General features: G+C 41.8%; 1 protein-coding gene across 1 annotated transcript in view; it reads right to left on the reverse strand.

Moving 5' to 3' along the window:
* Positions 1 to 13,277, reverse strand: part of VEGFD (vascular endothelial growth factor D) — a 30,176-nt gene that overhangs the window by 10,868 nt on the left and 6,031 nt on the right. Inside the window, exon 2 of the mRNA XM_041416544.1 lies at positions 1,958 to 2,168. Coding sequence (XP_041272478.1) covers positions 1,958 to 2,168 — 211 coding nt within the window. The remainder of the gene's footprint in view (positions 1 to 1,957; positions 2,169 to 13,277) is intronic.

Genomic DNA, 13,277 nt, shown 5'->3' on the forward strand with positions numbered 1-13,277 from the left:
TGGCCAGCCCCAATGGGCTTTTCTTAACTTGAATTTCAGCACCTTGACTTTTAATGAGAAAGCTGAAATCTCTATATGTAAATTTAGACTTTCAAAGGGAAAATAGCAAGCAACCTAATAGCTGTTCCAAGCAGAAAACTTTATCAATATGATCATAGTAAAATAGAACCACAGAACAGTTTAGCTGGGAAGGGACCTCAAAGATAATCTAATTCCAACCCCTCTGCTGTGGACAGGAACACCTTCCTCTAGACCAGGATGCTTAGTGTTCAATCCAGCCAGGCCCGGAACACTTCCAGGGATGTGTCATCCACAGCTTCTCTGGGCAACCTCTTCTGGTGTCTTCCTAACATCTAATCTAAACTTACCCTCTCTTAGCTTCACGACATACCCTTGGGAAAAGTGCCTCTCCAGCTGTCTTGCAGCTCCCTCTTAGGCACTGGGAGGCTGCAATTAGATCTCCATGGAGCCTTCACTTCTCCAGGCTGAACAGCCCCAGCTCTCCTAGCCTGACTTCATAGGAGAGGTTCTCCAGCCCTGTGACCATCTCAAATAATTCACAGCACACTAAATGTCATAGTGACCTTATTATCTGAATATTATTTACGTTATAAATATTGAGTTACATTATTCTGCCATTGAAAAATGCCCATTTCAATGTTCCCTGCCTCAGTAACATTTAATAACATCTCCTTTTGTCATGCTGTTTTGACAAAAGGGATGTTTTAGTTTTGCAGAAATGTTTGTGTTCATTAAATGAGCAACAGTGAGTAGAGGATTACACCATTTGACTCTGGGTACTCAAAATAACTCTATGGATTTTTAATATTTTTGAATAGAATTACAAGGGTACGTAAACAAAATGATTATCACTATTGAAATCTGTCTTAATTGTTCTTTATTTATGTATTTGTTTTAAATTTTTTTCTATACAAAATTTCTGTGAAAAGATTAAAGCCATGCCTGTGATATGAAAATCCTCTTCAGACAGGCACTTGTATACACATATTTGTGTTGTGGCTCAGAGAAGCAATTTAAGGCTTTGTTCAGACATAATTTAGCTGAGTAATGGTGTGTGAATGTGGCTGGGGTTGTTGTAAAAGTAGTATTGGAACAGGATCAGTAATATCTGATTTCCCAAAAGGAAAGTGATATGATAATATCACAGCAGGATAAAGACAACAAAGATTATCTTAGCCTGTCCTTCATTAGGCTACAGTTTAGCTTTGAGGTAGGATGTCCATTTGCTGGACCAAAATATAGTAACTGATCTTTTGTTTTTTCATCCATGAATATGTAATACCTCTTGAGCATCACAGCTCCAAGGAACAATATTCATATTTGCTCCAGATGGAAGGAGTAGGTTGTGATTCTCCACCTTTAGTTGCTGCTTGGTTGCCTCAAGGTCATCCTTTCTCTGGAGAAACTTCCTCAAACAGATCAAGGTTAGGGCAACAGCTTCTTTCTCTCAATTCCCACACAGACACTGCTGCTGGTGCAGTGCCTTGTATCAGAGCACACCTAATAAAAAAGGGATTTCTCTGCCTGCAGTAAAGTTTATTCATTTCTGCCTGCAAGCAAGTTCTGAGATGTAGCACAATGCTGCTCTCCAGCCCCTCATCCAGTCATTCTGACCTGGTTTTTGTACATTGACTTCTCTTTCTTTTATGCACTGACAAATCCCTGAACAGTACATTTTCCCTTTGGAGAGTATGCAGAGAAAATAAGCCTGATTTGGCCACAAAACAGGGAGGTGTACTCGGGCTGTTTTCTGACACTTTTTCATACAAAGTCATTTTCCAGACATGCCCTGTTGTTTCTAGTATGGGTATATTCTAGGAAACCCCTTACCTCCTTCACAGTTTACTGTGGGAGGGGGAATCAGGGAGCAGCCTTGATCAGAATCAGGGAGGGGCCTTGACGCTGAGATCAGACTTGGCCACAAACCTGCACCTACCTTTCAGTGTGTCGATATCATAGAAAGCAGCAGCAAATCTGGTAGAGCGATGTGAAGCAGAGCGGGAGTCTAAGTTGGCCAGGCTCTTGAGTTTTAGCCTGCATTTCCACAGCTTCCAGTCCTCAGAGTGAGTGATGTGAAGCAGCTCTTCCAGGCTGGATGCTCTCCTAATCTGCTGCTCTGACCGCTCCAGTGCTGACAGAGATGTCCTCTGGAAGGAAAGGGGGAAGTCAGAAAGGCAGCACTTTGCAGCCTGTCCCCAATGCAGCACGTAGAGCACTTGTCCCAAAGGGCAGCACATTCCTGAGCACATCTGAGTGTGCCTGGAGCAGCACACAGAGATATCCCAGGCTTTGAGAGTGCCCAGCACCAGACTTATCTGCAGGATTTGTGCCCACAAAGATTGGGAAGGGGAGATGTCCACTTCTTCACCCTCTTCATCACAGCCTTCAGAACTATTTGACCAATGCAGACTTTACTGTGTCCCTGGTCTCCAGGGAGCCTGGTGGACATTGACTACATCACTGCTCTGCCTGGGCTGGCCAGTCATGCCAGAGTGAATCCCAGGTCACCCTACACCTGAATCAGTTCAGCCTATGAGCCCAGCCCATGTGCCTCTGCAACAAGCCACCTCGGGTGCCAAAACTTGGTTCCAGCCAAGAGACAGCACTGCAGGGTCAGGTGATACAGCTGGAAGCTGCACGAAGTACAAGGACCCATCCATATGGCAGGCAAGCACATCATCCAACATGCTGCAAAGTTCAGGATGCATCTGCCCTCTCCCATTGTGACTACACTTGGGTCCTGGCCTCAGAGCTGTGGCTGTGCAGCAGCATTAGCACAGTCATTGCATTTTCCACCTGTGTGATGTTCATGACCACTCTGCTTCCATTGGAGAAAGCTCCCTACAAAGACCTGTACCATCAGTTTGAAGTTAATACTCACTTTAAAAATGGCTGTTTAACACTTCATATTGCACAGCATCCTGTAACAATACTGCTTTCTTTGGCTGCTGCTTTCTGACATCTGTGTTTGTGCCTTTATCAAGGCACTGAGTATTTATTTCCACTGACTCACCAGATCTGCTGAAAACACTCTCCAACACAAGTAAGAGGTTATCTTTGTAAATGTCTGTGTTGCACTGGGCTGGTGCTCTCTCAGCTGTACTCTCTGGTCGTACAGTGAACTGTATTTTTTGACTTGCCGGCCGTCATAAAATTCCAGCTCTTTAAAGCAAGGCTGTAGTACAAGAGGCTGTCCATGAGGTGTGTAGCAGACAGCAGTCTGAACCAGTAGCAAGCAAGTGCTCTGTGTGGGGCTGGGGAAGGAGTGAGGGAAAGGGCCACCTATAACAGGAAGATTTTAGATGAGATCTGAAATCCAAGCACTGAGTGCATCTGTTACTTGTTATAAAGACATCTGTGGCATTTAGTTTGCAACAATACAGATGTTAGCCTGTACACATGGGCCAAGTTAATTTTTGGGTAATTGCCTTTCACTGACCTAAAATTCCTTAAGTAGTTAACTCAGAAAAATTTGTTTGCTCTCCTTTTATGCCCCTACAGAACATTATATTGTGCTTTAGCAAGTTGCCATATTTCATTATAGAGATGGCTGCTTCATAGGTGAATGATTTCTCATGTATTTCATTTGTGGTCAAAACTAGAAACCCCATCTCAATACTAATGGACAAATAGCTCAGAAGGAATGTGAATGCTTAGCACCAGTAACTGAATTTCTAGACAGTTTTACAAACAAGATACCCAGAATTTTGCTGATCCAGGAAAGCTGAAATTCATCTTGAGGTCAATGCGTCAAGACTTATTTGTTCTAAGAACCACAGCTTATGTTCACTCCCATTCACAAACGGTCTCCTTGGTCTTGCAAAACATGCAAGTGTAGGACCAGAGCTGGCATGGTAATGGGACCAAAGACATCAAAACTGAACTCTATTAAGCATTAACTTTTTTTCCTCTCTCTTTGTGGTACAAAATAATGTTCTAGCTGAATCAGCATCCAACACTTCTAAACTAGACTTAATTTACACAGAACCTGTAAAATGAGATGATAGCATTCTAGAACTTGGAAGATATATCCCTGCACTTCTTGTAGGAGTCAGCAGTTTGGGGTGACTAGCTTCTCAATTTCTCTTACTCCTATATCAAGAGGTTTTATTAATCATAGAATTGTTAAGGTTGGAAAAGACCTCTAAGATCATCAAGTCCAACCATCAACCCAACACCACCACTGTGTTCACCACTAAACCAAGCCCTGATTATTAGATGAGCAAAACAGGAGCTTGCCTAAGCTATTCAGCCCTGAAAGCAATCTGTTGCCCCTTCTCTAATGTTTCCTAACATTGATCCAAGCTCTGCAGCTTGATGTTGCCTACCACGATAACACAAGAATAATTGTATTCCTGCTTCTTATATTTGGCTTCTTCCCAGAGGGAGCACATTTCACAGCTGACTTTTTAACTTCACAGGATTCCCTATTCAGTACAGAATTCCCTGGTGACCTTTCCTGTAACAACAGCACTGAGATAAAGTATGGTCTTTGCCTCTGAGCATTGCTGACACTAGGCAAGATGGTGAGCTGAAAGCACTGCTGGTGTCTAGGGGAGGTCTGAATCTCAAGTAGTTATAGGATTTTACAGTGGGGACATCTATTTTGTTTGTGAGCTGGTTGCCCTGAGCTCCTTCTACAGCAAAGACAAGAAATGTAGACACTTTGAGAGCACGATTGATTTGAAATCACACTGAAAGTCTTTTTTTTTTTTTAATTACCAGCAAGGCCAGGCTCACCAGATCACATGAGGTATCAGTATGGTAGATCTTTGGTCAAACATATCTCAACACAGCTATCTGGGGTATAAAACATCTGAAGAGAAGCACTGAATTTTGCCCCAGCCTTGCTAAGTGTCAAAACAGGAACAGTGAAAAGCCCCTTATGTGTTTCTTTTGATTTTTTTGAGAGTACTACAATGCTCTTATCTAGAACCTTGTTCTAAATGCTTGCTAGAGCACACAGCAGACAGTTAAGCCACCAGAAGGACATCCTCATTCTAGTACACCTTGACCACAGAGGTGGCTTCCCACAACTTAAAAGCATTGAAAAGTAAAAGCTTGAAAAATGAAAAATGTAGAAGGTGCATCAGCTGCATCAGCAGGACAAAGCCCTACAGCCTGAACTGCTTCTGCTGGCCCCTGTCTTCCTATAGCACAGCTGCACCAAATAGATCATTGTCATGAAATCTTTCCAAAGTATTCAATTCTGATCATACTATTTTGAAAAGGACAGCACCGAATAAAAACACAGAACCTCTTACAGTCTCAGATAATACCATGGATGAAGTGCAATAGGGCACCACACAGGTCTGCAGACTTCTTTCATATACTGCTGTTTAAATTCAAGCTCTGTTTAGATATAGACATGCTCTGGCTGACTGAAAAGACCTACTTAAAAGAGTGCAGCTTTGGACAGAAATGTGAATAAATGTGAAACTGGAGGAGGGTGTTAGATTCAACAGAGTCCCAAACTTTCCTGTAATTTGATTTAGGATCTTATGCCCTTTCACCTTGATAGCAAGTGGAAAGCAGTTAAATCTAGCATTTGAACAGGTGGGGATCTCTTCACTCAGCCACAGAGCAAAGGGAAGACACATAGATGTCAGACTGACATTTCACTGACATTTCTGGGAGATCCAGCTCCTCACAAAGAGCAAAAGAGGAACAGAATCATTGACTGCTTTTCCTGACTGTAGCCATCTGCACATGCTCTTTCCCACTCTGCAGATATCCCTACCTCCCTTTTTCAGTCATTCTCTGATGTCTACATTCCTTCCTTCCTTCCAGGTTCCCTTCCCATTCTCCACTCTGCTCTCAACATCATGAACTGCTTGGATTCCACTGTGCTTTTATATTGTTTATTTTCACTGCTTTCCCCATAATTCTGGTAGATGGGAGTCTAGTGAAACCTATCTCAGGCTGAGCTGGTAAGCCTTCTAGTCCAGAGGAACATCCATTTTTTTCCCTTCCATGCCCTCATCCAATTTCCCTTCACATTGACATAGATTTTAGTAGTCAGCTGAGGTGAGCTGTCATCATTGTGGAAGTTGTTGATTGTAATGGTTACAACCAAGATGTGGAGCAGAACTTCACTGCACTTGGCATGGTACCCATAGGGAGCAAAATCATGAACTCCGACCCCAGAAACTTTAAAGTATGCATTAAGAGTTGAGAGAAAAACAAATTAGACAAGGGGTCTTTGGGAAAGGACCATGGCAATGTCATTTCCATGCTTTCAAAATGAAAAAATTACTTTTAGATCCATATTACTGGAAAGCTCCACATGTCCTAAACTTTCAGTACCCAGCAATGTACAGCCCATAGTCCACCAAAGACATAATGCTATTCCCTGTGAGAAATGTTTGAGTAGAACTTATCAATAACAAATATCAAAGTAGTAGGTTTAAGTAGTTCATTCTTACCTCCTCAGCTTGCTGCTGCTATTAATGTAAATTTTCTAAGGACCTTATCTAAAAATGGATCCCATACCCCAAGATAAAAACCAGATTCATAATTAACTGAAGTCACATGTTTTCCAAAACACTGACCTCTCATATGTTCCAAAATTATTCTTCAATTCAAAGAGGAATATCTGTTTTCCTCTATCTTGGCTATGAGCAATCATCAGGAAATGATAACGCGAGTTAGCATTGTGATTTTTGGATAATTACAACTCTTGTCCTTCCAAAAGAAACCATAATGGGCTATCTTTCTTCTTCCCAGTAATCTCAGATGCCAGGAAAACCCTACAAGTAGTCAGCATTGGAAAGGAACAAGAGAAAAAGCAATGATACATTCAGCGGCCTTTCCCACCTTGGACACTGACTAAAATCAGCCACTGAGTTCATTTCCCCACTGATTTACGCTAGTCCAATGTTTGGCCTATGCACCATGTCATACAGATGCACAATCCCACAGACAGGCTGCCATGCTCAAACTGGGCTCTTTCTGAGTATTGGTATTGACCATACCCTCTCAGGGACTGCAGCTCTGCAGTTTGCACCTCTTCTCCACCCTGACAAGCTCCTAGATTTCCTGCTTAGGAAAAATAAGTCAAAATTATGTCTAAGAAAGCCAGCAGAACCCACCTTTGCAAAACTCCTTTTTATTTTTTCTTGACATGTGCTGCTCTCTTCAGCAGCATTAATGATGTGTTTCAACACCTCCTGGAGGTATTTTGAACAACAGAGGAAAGATGTGGAGTACAACAGTAAAAAAAAAGCCTGCTAAGGGCCTACATTTATTTGAGGACCTATAGCATAAAAACATGAGGTTGTATTTAAGAAAACAGACGCATGAATGATTGGCATTGTTGCAGATGAATAATACTTTGCATGCATGGGAAAGCAAAAATAAAAATTGATAGAAATTTATATTTTGCTCAATCTGCCTGCATTTCACTCTGTACTCAAGCATGCTCACAGACCCGGGAAATACATCTTGAAAGCTTTACATATGATTACTTTCCTTAAGCCCCAGCCTCACAGTCTTTCTCTACAGCAGGACATAAACCTCTGCTTAAAGCTAAACACATGTAAGAATTCTTCTGATAAGGAACGTTTTTCTGAGTCAGGGTCACAGACGCTGTCATGGCAAGTACTGCATAAATACCAGTGGAAATTTTCAGCATTACCACTGTGTCTGGGGCCAGGACAAATGATTAAGGAACCTCTTGATAACCTTGCACTGTTTTATGATCCATCCTCTCAGCAGCTAAGCAATAGACAGAAGGTAATAGATTTATCTTGCTAGCTGAAAGCAGATTGTAGCTGCATAGCACAGTGATTATTCTCTTAATGCCATTGTATCACAAACTTGGCCAAACAGGCTTTAGATAAGGTCAGACTAAAGCTTTCAAAATTAACCAATCTGGGGGGTGGAAGTTTTGTTTCAAAAGGAGGGCACCTGAACACAAAGCCTGTGTTGGCAGCATCTGAGGACATTTTGAACCTTTATGCCAGCGTTGTGTGCTTTATGCAGCTGTAGCAACTGCATTCAGTTCAAGAGAAGTTATGTAGAAGACAAAGGCTTGATGCAACCAGAAGGTGAATTCTCCCTGTTCCAGTGCTGCCTGAAGGCTAATCTCAGAACTAGATTCAAACCAGTTTAAATACTAGGTAGATGATTCATCACCACAAGAAAATACCAGGGAATTTTGCTTCTGTGTGTGCTATACCTGAAAACAACCTTCTTTTCTCGTCTGTGATGCATTCCCCAAGGTGATTTTGACATAGTGTATAAACTCATTATAGTTGCAGGCTCATCTTGCGGAGATAGAGGTCCTACAGCTCCCTGCCACCCCACAATTATAGAAAAAAAAAATCTGATTCTATTATTCTAGTCACCTAAATGAATATGAACTATTTATCTGAGACTCCTCTCATAGATCATGGAGAAAAATAAGGCCACTGGGTGAACATTCATCCCATTCTAAAGCCTGTTGAATTAACTGTGCCTCCAAAATGCCTCTTCCTCTCCATTGATGCTGAAGGATGAATTCTCAGATCACCAGCTTAGCTGTAGTGAGGAGACCTGAATCCCACTCAGCTGAGAGCAGTCAAATGAGATTAAATAACCTCTCCTAAACTAAAGCAATTTATGAGGTACACAGATATAACTATCCAGGAAGTGCAGCGCACCAGGGTCAGAAGGACCTGGACTGGCTGAAGGCCAGCACTGCAGAAGAAAGCACTCCATTGCCTGCCTCCAAGCCACAGTGTGCCCAGCCGTGCTGTGGCTCCCAGCACACAGACTGTGAGCTGACGTGGCCAGGGAACTTCAAGAGAACTCCCATGAAAATGTTTGGTTCTCTCTTGGCAGGAAAAATGCCAAGCAGCTCCGGCCATTATGACACCGACACAAAAAAATACATTTTCCTGGTAAGAATAACAAGCTTGTGTGGAGTTTTTGCAGTAAGAACTCTTTTGAGGGTTTTCATTTTTATTAGTAGTATTTTTAGCATTATTGTGTCTCCTATCAGTTTGGAGTCAGGTAAAAACATGAAATGAAGAGGTGATACCTAACCTGGTGTCTACAGCCAAAGCAAAATACATGAGAAAAGAGTGGAAGGCATTCATCCAAAGGGAGTACCAAGGAAACAGAAGATATCGCTCAGAGTGACGAGCCATGATTTTTAGGTAGCAGGGGCTCAACCATTGCTGAATTTTATCATAACAAATATAGTCTATACTACAGCATCTTGTATCCTTGGGGTGTTGCATAACAGGTAATAAAATAGTGAGAGAATCTTCTGCAGTTTGAAAACTTGAGGCTTGGACGAGTGACTTACTGCCCTATCAACAAGTACCCCATGAATATCCATCATGAGGCATCTAACTCTGCCACATGTCTGACACATATTAGCATGCAGCAATTTTATCATCACTTTGTATTTCATTTCCGAGGAGAAAAAGAGTGTTTCCTTTTCAACAGCTCCAGTAAAATCATACTTTTGATTCTCTGTCAGCTATGAACTTCTGATATATGAAGTTGCATCCCTGGCTATATTCCCTCGGGAAGTATCATTGTACAATATTAGCGCACAAATAATCTATTTTTAATTATAGTGAACATGACCATAGAGAGACAATTAGATATTTTGACTTCCTACTAAAATTATTCTCTGAAACATGATGGGCTTGTCATGGGATTTTTAAGCAGCTATTACAGTCCTTGTTATCTCAAAAGCATGGATGAAATTTCAGGAACATGCAGTACTTCACCTTCAAAATATTGTAAACAAATACTCAAATCTCTTCTAAAAATGTTTCATATCTCTCAGTGCACTGCTCTGTCCAGATTAACATTCACTTGATCATCACAGTTACAACATTAATAACCTGAAGGGGCATTCTGTTTATAGTGGGGACAAGTTTGGGCACTGTGACACAAATCTCCAGCTGTCACTTTTTAATAAGAGTTTTTTCTCCAGTGAGAGCTGTATTGAAAGCATACAGCTATATTGTCCAAGTATATAGCAAAAAAATACACAAAGGGATGGAACTTCTTCCCTGAAGAAGCTCAAGCACTGAAGAACAGGCACAGGAAAATTTCGCTTCCCTCACCCACAATCTGTTTAAAACATCTCTGCAGTCTGCCTTGAGAGTTAGAGAGTGTTGGCCTTGGCTGTGCATCCTCTCAGGAAAGGGTGACTATGATCATATCACTCCGTCCTGAAGTCCTGTGTGCCATGGCTGCTGGAAGAGAAACTTCATTGAGCCCGGGCCTGTAACAAGAGCAGTGCAGAGTTGCCAGAGCACACAAAGAAGGACTGGTAGATATGTCACTTGTGGGTTTGGGAGGAACAAAAACTGGTCAAACTTATAGTCTGGCCAGGTGTTGCATGAGGTGGCAGAGCGCTGACAGGGGGACATTGACCAGAGACTGTCACATTTATCACTGATACACTTGTGATGTTTGAGGGTCTCTTCTGCTAAAACCCTGCCAGTACATCGTCTGACTGAGGCACAAAACCAGAGGAGGAGGAAGCTCCAGACTGCTCCACCTCATGTTCAATGTGGCAAAAAGCTTCCTCCAGACACTCCTTCTTGAGTCTGTCTTCTTTGTCTCCAGTTTAACTTCCACTGAAGAAGGAGACCTAATTACCAATTTTCTAAACTTGGTGGTGAAGGTGGTGATAAAACAGCTTCTACCTTAGCTGAAGATGATATGTTTTCACAAGTAAATCACATTAACTTCTCTGGGGCTTCAAGAGAACAGCTGTTTTATATTTTGAATGGCCTTTTGAACTAGAATAGATCTTTTGTGGTGTTACAGCAAACAAATCAGACTTCTTGCACTTTAGTAGCATACTTACATTATAAAAATCCTTGGAGATGAGATATTTTCATTGCTGTATTCTCTCTTGACTAAACCAAAATATTGAAAGCAAATAACTGAAAACATCAGAACTGGACATGGTTTTGTGGAAGCATGAATCTCAGAATATTTCATATAAATTTTTATGTCCAAAGCAGAGACTGATAATATTTTATCAAAATACCTCTCAGAACTATGGTCTTTACACCAAAATGAGGCACTTTTATCAGCCAGAAAATATTTTGAGTATCAGCCACAACTCTCTTTGAACAAATGCTTCTTCCCACAGCCAGGTCTTTTGGCTCTCATAGGAAACATCCTCCAATTGTGATTTTGAAGGTAACAGCATCCACTGTGCATAAGTTTGCTGTCAGTAATGGAAAAGCCAGAGTGGTATATGAAAGAAAAGAGTTGGTCTGCCAAGGTATGGATTTTCTTCCTGTTCAAGCCTAGTCAACTACATTGAGAGTTTACCTTTAGGTCCCTCCTACAGTGATCACGCAAAGAACATTCATAACTTCCAGTGTGGTAACTCACTGATATATCCTAAATTCTACTGACAACTTTGGGAGTCTTACAGTACATCTTCTGAGCTTCTGCTAATATGCTTGTTCAGATGGTCTTGCATTGCTGCAATGTGTTGAGGCAGATGTGCTGCTCAATACAGAGCTCAGCTAGAACATTATCACTTCACTGTACACCAGGTTAGGTGCTGGCCCAACACTATGACAGGATGCACACATCAAAAATAGCACATTAAATGTGTTTACAAAGAGCATGTCCAGGCTGTAGTCACTGCCCCTTGATATTTGTCCATTCTTTGGAAGTCACTGGGGTTTGGAGAGTGAGTTTGGAATGGCTCAGTAACAGAGACCTGCATGAAACCAAATGACTATGTATTCTTCTAATATTTGAAAATATTTTTTAATGTGGTGAAGAGTCCTTCAGTTAATGCTTTCACTGGTTTTTGGGTTTTCCCCAAGACACTTTAATAAATGTTTTGGAGATATGACTAGCCAATTGGACAGCTGGGTTTCAAAATGTCACTCACAAAGCAAAGCCATTGCCAGCACTGAATGAACTTATGTTACCCCAATCACACGCACACATTTTCCTGGAATTGTAGTTTTTCTTGAGTAATATTTCCCTAGCAATTCAGAAAAGTATCCTAACATGGTTTCTGAGTCATGCTGCTAATTAAAGTGAAAAGTTTTGCCTGTCTTTGTGGCACATTCTCTGTGTGCAAAGTGACATATGATATAGTAACATGATGCAACTTTTTTGCAATTCATGGTGACTCAAATAGAATTCCCTTCCCAGCTGCACTCCGGCAGTGACCGCGCTGCAGTCGGTGACCGTGAGCCGTCAAACGCAGCACAGCCTGATTCCCGTGAAAGCCTGGCTCAGGCAATCCCATCCTGACAGGGAGGAAGGTGGTCACCCCTTTCCAAACCCATTCACGTGGTGCCAACACTGGATTACCAAATCCCTGGAGTCCAGCTCCATTCCTCCAAACTCATTGTTTGTGCTCAGTATGACTTTGTGGAAGCAGAAGGACCCTAGATGGCGTCCTACCACCGGCTGAGTGCTCGCGCACCTTAAATCACATTTCGGCAAAAAACATTTAAAAAAATACATAAAAACCCCTGTCTTTTACAAAAAAAAGAAACTGATTTTTTCTTAATGCAAGAAAGCTAAAATGGCCTGTGCAGGTGTTCTGCTGTTCATTGGTACAGAAGCCCATATATCACTCTTTTGCCATAATGTTAAAAAAAAATTCTGCTTGGTCTTCACACAGGCAAAGGGGGTCTGTGCAGCTGTAGTGGGAGCACTCAGCATTTTGTTTGCATTCCTCAAATCCCAGCAAGATGTATGACGATTTGCAAAGCATGCTGGGGAGGTAGGAAGCAGGTGGAGAAGTAGATAAGGGAATGGCACATAGTGAGAGGAATAAGAAATTTCTCAGGAATAAATGTTTCTGTAGGAAAGTTACCATATCAGATTTACTCTCCTGCAGCAGCATAGCTCAGGTCATTTTTCCCGCTCAGCAATATGGTCTCAAAGCCAAGTCCAAGAAAGGGTAAAGGCCAGTTTTGTAACTGGACTTACTTGCCTGGAGAGAAAGGCCTAAAAGACTCACAGATCCCACTGTGTGATAACTATAAAAAGTATTGTACAAGGGTTTTTAATGGGAATTAGAATGAACGAGTTATCTCCTACAACAACTGTACCTCATTTATTTTTCCCAAATGCCGGTATGGTGTCCCCAGGAGATAAGGCACAAGTAAACCTTGTGTGGAATAGTGGCAGCGTTGATCAGAACAAAAACTGCAGGCACCATGGCAGAGGTCTCACCAGCCAGAGTTTGCACCAGTTTTTTTTCCTGTTTGCGGGCATATTTTTTCTCTGCTTGCCTCCTGTGGGAGCCTACATTG

Source organism: Onychostruthus taczanowskii, unplaced genomic scaffold (assembly GCF_017590055.1).
Source record: "Onychostruthus taczanowskii isolate IOZ18803 unplaced genomic scaffold, ASM1759005v1 scaffold52, whole genome shotgun sequence".
NCBI classification, from domain to species: domain Eukaryota; kingdom Metazoa; phylum Chordata; class Aves; order Passeriformes; family Passeridae; genus Onychostruthus; species Onychostruthus taczanowskii.